The sequence below is a fragment of the Nansenia antarctica genome, assembly GCF_963989245.1.
Source record: "Nansenia antarctica genome assembly, contig: SCAFFOLD_199, whole genome shotgun sequence".
Classification (NCBI taxonomy): Eukaryota; Metazoa; Chordata; class Actinopteri; order Argentiniformes; family Microstomatidae; genus Nansenia; species Nansenia antarctica.
In genome coordinates this window covers 113299-123298 of record NW_027662909.1, presented here as the reverse complement: position 1 = coordinate 123298, position 10000 = coordinate 113299, and the positions used below count along the sequence as shown (strand labels likewise).

The 10000-nt window shown below is 50.6% G+C and overlaps 1 protein-coding gene across 2 annotated transcripts in view; it reads right to left on the bottom strand.

Annotated features, from left to right (window-relative positions):
- LOC308175401 (CSC1-like protein 2) overlaps positions 1-10000 on the bottom strand; it is a gene marked incomplete at its 3' end in the record, with an annotated part of 46287 nt that overhangs the window by 33455 nt on the left and 2832 nt on the right. For both annotated transcript variants that reach the window (XM_080551070.1, XM_080551071.1), the window contains exon 2: positions 6079-6343. In XM_080551070.1, the coding sequence (XP_080407196.1) occupies positions 6079-6246 (168 nt within the window). In that variant the 5' untranslated portion in view covers positions 6247-6343. The remainder of the gene's footprint in view (positions 1-6078; positions 6344-10000) is intronic.

Below are 10000 nucleotides of genomic sequence, written 5' to 3'. Positions count from 1 at the left end.
AGGGTAGTAGAGGGTAGTAGAGGGCAGTAGAGGGTAGTAGAGGGTAGTAGAGGGCAGTAGAGGGTAGTAGAGGGCAGTAGAGGGTAGTAGAGGGTAGTAGAGGGTAGTAGAGGGTAGTAGAGGGCAGTAGAGGGCAGTAGAGGGTAGTAGAGGGCAGTAGAGGGTAGTAGAGGGCAGTAGAGGGTAGTAGAGGGTAGTAGAGGGTAGTAGAGGGTAGTAGAGGGTAGTAGAGAGCAGTAGAGGGCAGTAGAGGGTAGTAGAGGGCAGTAGAGGGCAATAGAGGGTAGTAGAGGGTAGTAGAGGGCAGTAGAGGGTAGTAGAGGGTAGTAGAGGGCAGTAGAGGACAGTAGAGGGCAGTAGAGGGCAATAGAGGGTAGTAGAGAGCAGTAGAGGGTAGTAGAGGGCAGTAGAGGGTAGTAGAGGGCAGTAGAGGGCAGTAGAGGGCAGTAGAGGGTAGTAGAGGGTAGTAGAGGGTAGTAGAGGGCAGTAGAGGGCAGTAGAGGGTAGTAGAGGGCAGTAGAGGGTAGTAGAGGGTAGTAGAGGGCAATAGAGGGTAGTAGAGGGTAGTAGAGGGTAGTAGAGGGTAGTAGAGGGCAGTAGAGGGTAGTAGAGGGTAGTAGAGGGTAGTAGAAGGTAGTAGAGGGCAGTAGAGGGTAGTAGAAGGTAGTAGAGGGCAGTAGAGGGCAGTAGAGGGCAGTAGAGGGCAGTAGAGGGCAGTAGAGGGTAGTAGAGGGTAGTAGAGGGTAGTAGAGGGCAGTAGAGGGCAGTAGAGGGTAGTAGAGGGTAGTAGAGGCTAGTAGAGGGCAGTAGAGGGTAGTAGAGGGTAGTAGAGGGCAGTAGAGGGTAGTAGAGGGCAGTAGAGGGTAGTAGAGGGTAGTAGAGAGCAGTAGAGGGCAGTAGAGGGCAGTAGAGGGCAGTAGAGGGTAGTAGAGGGCAGTAGAGGGCAGTAGAGGGTAGTAGAGGGCAGTAGAGGGTAGTAGAGGGCAGTAGAGGGTAGTAGAGGGCAGTAGAGGGCAGTAGAGGGTAGTAGAGGGTAGTAGAGGGTAGTAGAGGGTAGTAGAGGGCAGTAGAGGACAGTAGAGGGCAGTAGAGGGTAGTAGAGGGTAGTAGAGGGTAGTAGAGGGCAGTAGAGGGTAGTAGAGGGTAGTAGAGGGCAGTAGAGGGTAGTAGAGGGCAGTAGAGGGCAGTAGAGGGCAGTAGAGGGCAGTAGAGGGCAGTAAAGGGTAGTAGAGGGTAGTAGAGGGCAGTAGAGGGTAGTAGAGAGCAGTAGAGAGTAGTAGAGGGTAGTAGAGGGCAGTAGAGGGTAGTAGAGGGTAGTAGAGGGTAGTAGAGGGTAGTAGAGGGTAGTAGAGGGCAGTAGAGGGCAGTAGAGGGTAGTAGAGGGTAGTAGAGGGCAGTAGAGGGCAGTAGAGGGCAGTAGAGGGTAGTAGAGGGCAGTAGAGGGTAGTAGAGGGCAGTAGAGGGCAGTAGAGGGTAGTAGAGGGCAGTAGAGGGTAGTAGAGGGCAGTAGAGGGTAGTAGAGGGTAGTAGAGGGTAGTAGAGGGTAGTAGAGGGTAGTAGAGGGTAGTAGAGGGCAGTAGAGGGTAGTAGAGGGCAGTAGAGGGTAGTAGAGGGTAGTAGTGGGCAGTAGAGGGTAGTAGAGGGCAGTAGAGGGTAGTAGAGGGTAGTAGAGGGTAGTAGAGGGTAGTAGAGGGCAGTAGAGGGCAGTAGAGGACAGTAGAGGGCAGTAGAGGGTAGTAGAGGGCAGTAGAGGGCAGTAGAGGGCAGTAGAGGGTAGTAGAGGGCAGTAGAGGACAGTAGAGGGTAGTAGAGGGTAGTAGAGGGTAGTAGAGGGTAGTAGAGGGCAGTAGAGGGCAGTAGAGGGCAGTAGAGGGCAGTAGAGGGTAGTAGAGGGCAGTAGAGGGCAGTAGAGGGCAGTAGAGGGCAGTAGAGGGTAGTAGAGGGTAGTAGAGGGTAGTAGAGGGCAGTAGAGGACAGTAGAGGGCAGTAGAGGGCAGTAGAGGGTAGTAGAGGGTAGTAGAGGGTAGTAGAGGGTAGTAGAGGGCAGTAGAGGACAGTAGAGGGCAGTAGAGGGCAGTAGAGGGCAGTAGAGGGCAGTAGAGGGTAGTAGAGGGTAGTAGAGGGTAGTAGAGGGCAGTAGAGGGCAGTAGAGGGCAGTAGAGGGTAGTAGAGGGCAGTAGAGGACAGTAGAGGGTAGTAGAGGGTAGTAGAGGGTAGTAGAGGGCAGTAGAGGGCAGTAGAGGGTAGTAGAGGGCAGTAGAGGGTAGTAGAGGGTAGTAGAGGGCAGTAGAGGGTAGTAGAGGGTAGTAGAGGGCAGTAGAGGGCAGTAGAGGGTAGTAGAGGGTAGTAGAGGGTAGTAGAGGGTAGTAGAGGGTAGTAGAGGGCAGTAGAGGGTAGTGGAGGGCAGTAGAGGGTAGTAGAGGGCAGTAGAGGGCAGTAGAGGGTAGTAGAGGGTAGTAGAGGGTAGTAGAGGGTAGTAGAGGGCAGTAGAGGGTAGTAGAGGGTAGTAGAGGGTAGTAGAGGGCAGTAGAGGGTAGTAGAGGGTAGTAGAGGGCAGTAGAGGGTAGTAGAGGGTAGTAGAGGGTAGTAGAGGGTAGTGGAGGGCAGTAGAGGGTAGTAGAGGGTAGTAGAGGGTAGTAGAGGGCAGTAGAGGGTAGTAGAGGGTAGTAGAGGGTAGTAGAGGGTAGTAGAGGGCAGTAGAGGGTAGTAGAGGGTAGTAGAGGGCAGTAGAGGGCAGTAGAGGGCAGTAGAGGGCAGTAGAGAGCAGTAGAGGACAGTAGAGGGTAGTAGAGGGTAGTAGAGGGTAGTAGAGAGCAGTAGAGGGCAGTAGAGGGTAGTAGAGAGCAGTAGAGGGCAGTAGAGGGTAGTAGAGGGTAGTAGAGGGTAGTAGAGGGCAGTAGAGGGCAGTAGAGGGTAGTAGAGGGTAGTAGAGGGCAGTAGAGGGCAGTAGAGGGCAGTAGAGGGTAGTAGAGGGTAGTAGAGGGCAGTAGAGGGTAGTAGAGGGTAGTAGAGGGCAGTAGAGGGTAGTAGAGGGTAGTAGAGGGCAGTAGAGGGTAGTAGAGGGTAGTAGAGGGTAGTAGAGGGCAGTAGAGGGTAGTAGAGGGCAGTAGAGGGCAGTAGAGGGTAGTAGAGGGTAGTAGAGGGCAGTAGAGGGCAGTAGAGGGTAGTAGAGGGTAGTAGAGGGCAGTAGAGGGTAGTAGAGGGCAGTAGAGGGCAGTAGAGGGCAGTAGAGGGTAGTAGAGGGTAGTAGAGGGTAGTAGAGGGCAGTAGAGGGTAGTAGAGGGCAGTAGAGGGTAGTAGAGGGTAGTAGAGGGTAGTAGAGGGCAGTAGAGGGCAGTAGAGGGCAGTAGAGGGTAGTAGAGGGTAGTAGAGGGTAGTAGAGGGCAGTAGAGGACAGTAGAGGGCAGTAGAGGGTAGTAGAGGGCAGTAGAGGGTAGTAGAGGGTAGTAGAGGGTAGTAGAGGGCAGTAGAGGGCAGTAGAGGGTAGTAGAGGGCAGTAGAGGGCAGTAGAGGGTAGTAGAGGGTAGTAGAGGGTAGTAGAGGGTAGTAGAGGGCAGTAGAGGGCAGTAGAGGGCAGTAGAGGGTAGTAGAGGGTAGTAGAGGGTAGTAGAGGGTAGTAGAGGGTAGTAGAGGGTAGTAGAGGGCAGTAGAGGGTAGTAGAGGGCAGTAGAGGGTAGTAGAGGGTAGTAGAGGGCAGTAGAGGGCAGTAGAGGACAGTAGAGGGCAGTAGAGGGCAGTAGAGGGTAGTAGAGGGTAGTAGAGGGTAGTAGAGGGTAGTAGAGGACAGTAGAGGGTAGTAGAGGGCAGTAGATGGTAGTAGAGGGTAGTAGAGGGTAGTAGAGGGCAGTAGAGGGTAGTAGAGGGCAGTAGAGGGCAGTAGAGAGCAGTAGAGGGCAGTAGAGGGTAGTAGAGGGTAGTAGAGGGTAGTAGAGGGCAGTAGAGGGTAGTAGAGGGTAGTAGAGGGTAGTAGAGGGTAGTAGAGGGCAGTAGAGGGCAGTAGAGGGTAGTAGAGGGTAGTAGAGGGTAGTAGAGGGCAGTAGAGGGCAGTAGAGGGTAGTAGAGGGTAGTAGAGGGTAGTAGAGGGTAGTAGAGGGTAGTAGAGGGTAGTAGAGGGTAGTAGAGGGTAGTAGAGGACAGTAGAGGGCAGTAGAGGGCAGTAGAGGGTAGTAGAGGGTAGTAGAGGGTAGTAGAGGGTAGTAGAGGGTAGTAGAGGGCAGTAGAGGGTAGTAGAGGGTAGTAGAGGGTAGTAGAGGGTAGTAGAGGGTAGTAGAGGGCAGTAGAGGGCAGTAGAGGGTAGTAGAGGGTAGTAGAGGGTAGTAGAGGGTAGTAGAGGGCAGTAGAGGGCAGTAGAGGGTAGTAGAGGGTAGTAGAGGGTAGTAGAGGGCAGTAGAGAGCAGTAGAGGGTAGTAGAGGGTAGTAGAGGGCAGTAGAGGGTAGTAGAGGGCAGTAGAGGGCAGTAGAGGGCAGTAGAGGGCAGTAGAGGGTAGTAGAGGGTAGTAGAGGGTAGTAGAGGGTAGTAGAGGGTAGTAGAGGGCAGTAGAGGGTAGTAGAGGGTAGTAGAGGGCAGTAGAGGGCAGTAGAGGACAGTAGAGGGCAGTAGAGGGCAGTAGAGGGCAGTAGAGGGTAGTAGAGGGTAGTAGAGGGCAGTAGAGGGTAGTAGAGGGTAGTAGAGGGCAGTAGAGGGTAGTAGAGGGCAGTAGAGGGCAATAGAGGGTAGTAGAGGGCAGTAGAGGGTAGTAGAGGGCAATAGAGGGTAGTAGAGGGCAGTAGAGGGCAATAGAGGGTAGTAGAGGGCAGTAGAGGGTAGTAGAGGGCAATAGAGGGTAGTAGAGGGCAGTAGAGGGTAGTAGAGGGCAGTAGAGGGTAGTAGAGGGCAATAGAGGGTAGTAGAGGGCAGTAGAGGGCAGTAGAGGGCAATAGAGGGTAGTAGAGGGCAGTAGAGGGCAGTAGAGGGCAGTAGAGGGTAGTAGAGGGCAGTAGAGGGCAATAGAGGGTAGTAGAGGGCAGTAGAGGGCAGTAGAGGGTAGCAGAGGGCAGTAGAGGGCAGTAGAGGGCAGTAGTGGGCAGTAGAGGGCAGTAGAGGGTAGCAGAGGGCAGTAGAGGGTAGTAGAGAGCAGTAGAGGGCAGTAGAGGGTAGTAGAGGGCAGTAGAGGGTAGTAGAGGGCAGTAGAGAGCAGTAGAGGGCAGTAGAGGGTAGTAGAGGGCAGTAGAGGGCAGTAGAGGGCAGTAGAGGGTAGTAGAGGGTAGTAGAGGGTAGTAGAGGGCAGTAGAGGGCAGTAGAGGGCAGTAGAGGGTAGTAGAGGGCAGTAGAGGGTAGTAGAGGGCAGTAGAGGGTAGTAGAGGGCAGTAGAGGGTAGTAGAGGGCAGTAAAGGGCAGTAGAAGGCAGTAGAGGGCAGTAGAGAGCAGTAGAGGGCAGTAGAGGGCAGTAAAGGGCAGTAGAGGGTAGTAGAGAGCAGTAGAGGGTAGTAGAGGGCAGTAGAGGGCAGTAGAGGGCAGTAGAGGGCAGTAAAGGGCAGTAGAGGGTAGTAGAGGGCAGTAGAGGGCAGTAAAGGGCAGTAGAGGGCAGTAGAGGGCAGTAGAGGGCAGTAGAGGGTAGTAGAGAGCAGTAGAGAGCAGTAGAGGGTAGTAGAGGGCAGTAGAGGGCAGTAGAGGGCAGTAGAGGGCAGTAGAGGGCAGTAGAGAGCAGTAGAGGGCAGTAGAGGGTAGTAGAGAGCAGTAGAGGGCAGTAGAGGGCAGTAGAGGGTAGTAGAGGGCAGTAGAGGGTAGTAGAGGGCAGTAGAAGGCAGTAAAGGGCAGTAGAGGGCAGTAGAGGGCAGTAAAGGGCAGTAGAGGGTAGTAGAGGGTAGTAGTGGGCAGTAGAGGGCAGTAGTGGGCAGTAGAGGGCAGTAGAGGGCAGTAGAGGGCAGTAGAGGGCAGTAGAGGGCAGTAAAGGGCAGTAGAAGGCAGTAGAGGGCAGTAGAGGGCAGTAGAGGGCAGTAGAGGGCAGTAGAGGGCAGTAGAGGGCAGTAGAGGGCAGTAAAGGGCAGTAGAGGGTAGTAGAGGGCAGTAGTGGGCAGTAGAAGGCAGTAGAGACCCACCAGGAAGCACATGAAGTCGAGGGCGAGGACCGTGGGCACGCCCCCGAAGGGCAGGCCCTGCAGCACAGTGCTGCGTATCCGGGCAGAGTAGCAGTAGTCTTTAGACTCGTTGTTGCTGCTGCAGTTGTCAGGGCCGACGCAGGCCACGCCCCCGCCCAACATCGTCATGGTTACCTCCCGGTACCCACGTCAGCACCTCACTTCCTCATCCTCCCCAGGGGAGGAGCCAATCACAGAGGAGGAAGAGGAAGTCCTCCCGGGGAACCTATCAGAGAAGAGGAGGAAGAGAAGGTCAGGATGGGAGGAGGAGGAGGAGGAGGTAGGAGGTAGGTGGGGTAGGAGGTAGGAGGTAGGAGGTAGGAGGAGGTAGGGGTTAGGAGGTAGGAGGTAGGAGGAAAAATTGAGGTGTTCTAAAACTTCTATACCGGTAGTGTAGATATGTAGTGTAGATATCTCAGTGATGCTTGAAAGTATGTGAACCCCTTGCGCAATTATAGATTTATTTAATCAGAACCAGTCTTTTTTATCCATATGTTGGTTTAGCAGAAAAAATAAATGATAAAGAAATGAGTGCAGGGTTAGGGTATAATAATTTGGTGCCAAATGAACCAGTTGAAGCAGAGATCTTTAGGAAAGAGTTTGGGCTCTCGGGGTGTAAATACTCTCAGAGACCTGTATGACAATGATGGCCTAGTTTCATTCCAGCACCTCCAAACTAAGTTTGTCCTTCCAGCGTCATCATATTTTGTCTATCTACAGCTGAGGTCCTCACTCAAGGCCTATGGAGTGCCTTGGCGCTCCCCACTTCCAACTCACCCCATGATAGCCTGGATTGAACATACCCCAACCTCTCGTGGCTGTGTATCCAGAATATATCGCAATCTAATGGACGCAATTAAAAAACCACTTGCGGTTGAGGCTTTATGGAGCCGAGAGCTTGGTGAATTGGATTTCCACCCAAACTGGGACACAATATGGTCTAATCTCAATTCAACGTCCAAAAACTTAGCTCATCAGTTAATTCATTTTAAAGTCATCCACAGGGCCTATGCTACACCATATAGAAGATACTTAATGAAACTACAACCCAACTACTACTGTCAATTCTGCCCTACCCCCACACCGGGTTCATTTCTCCATATGTTCTGGGAGTGTCCAGTCGTGGCCATGTCACCATGTTGGAACCATGTCAATTCTGTAATGTCCAAGTTATTTAAGATTGACTATGTTCCTATTCCTAATCCATGTTTATGTTTGCTCAATGATGACTCTGATTTCGATTTAAGTATTACGCAAAAGAAAATGCTATTTGCTGGTTTCACCTCTGCAAAAAAAACTATTCTTCAACATTGGATGACACCTGATTTCAGTATGAACACTTTTTGGTTTTACTCTTTACAGAGGATTGTGAATCTTGAGTGCACAACGGCCAGATTGAACAAAGCAAGGCCCAGTACAGTTGATGCGTGGAACATTGAACTTGACCAACCTGACTGCTCTATGATTTGATTTTCCATTTACCCCAATCCGGACTGTGTTGTATTTCTACTATTTGGCTGTGACTTGTCTGCTACACTACCCTCCCTTCCTTTCTTGTTCTGTATTGTCATTGTTATGCGTTGATAAAAGCAATAAAAAATCTTGATCACAAAAAAAAAGGAAAATAAATAGAGATAAGAAACCTGGTCAGTTTTGTTATCCATACAGGTGAATGCAAATATGTGGGAAAATTAAATTCTTTAATACAATAACAATGTGACAATGTTTACTGAAGACTGTGTGGATGACCAGAATGCAGAGCAGGATACTCTCATGTGATAAACAAAGGTGTTACACTACTGATAAGCGCTGTTCCTTCTCTCTGTGGGACAGTTATGTCTACTGTTCCTTCTCTCTCTCTCTCTGTGGGACAGTTATGTCTACTGTTCCTTCTCTCTGTGGGACAGTTATGTCTACTGTTCCTTCTCTCTCTCTCTGTGGGACAGTTATGTCTACTGTTCCTTCTCTCTGTGGGACAGTTATGTCTACTGTTCCTTCTCTCTGTGGGACAGTTATGTCTACTGTTCCTTCTCTCTCTCTCTGTGGGACAGTTATGTCTACTGTTCCTTCTCTCTGTGGGACAGTTATGTCTACTGTTCCTTCTCTCTCTCTGTGGGACAGTTATGTCTACTGTTCCTTCTCTCTGTGGGACAGTTATGTCTACTGTTCCTTCTCTCTCTCTGTGGGACAGTTATGTCTACTGTTCCTTCTCTCTGTGGGACAGTTATGTCTACTGTTCCTTCTCTCTGTGGGACAGTTATGTCTACTGTTCCTTCTCTCTCTCTGTGGGACAGTTATGTCTACTGTTCCTTCTCTCTCTCTCTGTGGGACAGTTATGTCTACTGTTCCTTCTCTCTCTCTGTGTGGGACAGTTATGTCTACTGTTCCTTCTCTCTGTGGGACAGTTATGTCTACTGTTCCTTCTCTCTCTCTGTGGGACAGTTATGTCTACTGTTCCTTCTCTCTGTGTGGGACAGTTATGTCTACTGTTCCTTCTCTCTCTCTGTGGGACAGTTATGTCTACTGTTCCTTCTCTCTCTCTCTGTGGGACAGTTATGTCTACTGTTCCTTCTCTCTCTCTGTGTGGGACAGTTATGTCTACTGTTCCTTCTCTCTCTCTGTGGGACAGTTATGTCTACTGTTCCTTCTCTCTCTCTGTGGGACAGTTATGTCTACTGTTCCTTCTCTCTCTCTCTGTGGGACAGTTATGTCTACTGTTCCTTCTCTCTCTCTGTGTGGGACAGTTATGTCTACTGTTCCTTCTCTCTGTGGGACAGTTATGTCTACTGTTCCTTCTCTCTCTCTGTGGGACAGTTATGTCTACTGTTCCTTCTCTCTGTGTGGGACAGTTATGTCTACTGTTCCTTCTCTCTCTCTGTGGGACAGTTATGTCTACTGTTCCTTCTCTCTCTCTCTGTGGGACAGTTATGTCTACTGTTCCTTCTCTCTCTCTGTGGGACAGTTATGTCTACTGTTCCTTCTCTCTGTGGGACAGTTATGTCTACTGTTCCTTCTCTCTGTGGGACAGTTATGTCTACTGTTCCTTCTCTCTCTCTCTGTGGGACAGTTATGTCTACTGTTCCTTCTCTCTGTGGGACAGTTATGTCTACTGTTCCTTCTCTCTCTCTGTGGGACAGTTATGTCTACTGTTCCTTCTCTCTGTGGGACAGTTATGTCTACTGTTCCTTCTCTCTCTGTGTGGGACAGTTATGTCTACTGTTCCTTCTCTCTCTCTGTGGGACAGTTATGTCTACTGTTCCTTCTCTCTGTGGGACAGTTATGTCTACTGTTCCTTCTCTCTCTCTGTGGGACAGTTATGTCTACTGTTCCTTCTCTCTCTCTGTGGGACAGTTATGTCTACTGTTCCTTCTCTCTCTCTCTGTGGGACAGTTATGTCTACTGTTCCTTCTCTCTCTCTGTGGGACAGTTATGTCTACTGTTCCTTCTCTCTGTGGGACAGTTATGTCTACTGTTCCTTCTCTCTCTCTGTGGGACAGTTATGTCTACTGTTCCTTCTCTCTGTGGGACAGTTATGTCTACTGTTCCTTCTCTCTCTCTGTGGGACAGTTATGTCTACTGTTCCTTCTCTCTGTGGGACAGTTATGTCTACTGTTCCTTCTCTCTCTCTCTGTGGGACAGTTATGTCTACTGTTCCTTCTCTCTCTCTGTGGGACAGTTATGTCTACTGTTCCTTCTCTCTGTGGGACAGTTATGTCTACTGTTCCTTCTCTCTGTGGGACAGTTATGTCTACTGTTCCTTCTCTCTCTCTGTGGGACAGTTATGTCTACTGTTCCTTCTCTCTCTCTGTGGGACAGTTATGTCTACTGTTCCTTCTCTCTCTCTGTGGGACAGTTATGTCTACTGTTCCTTCTCTCTGTGGGA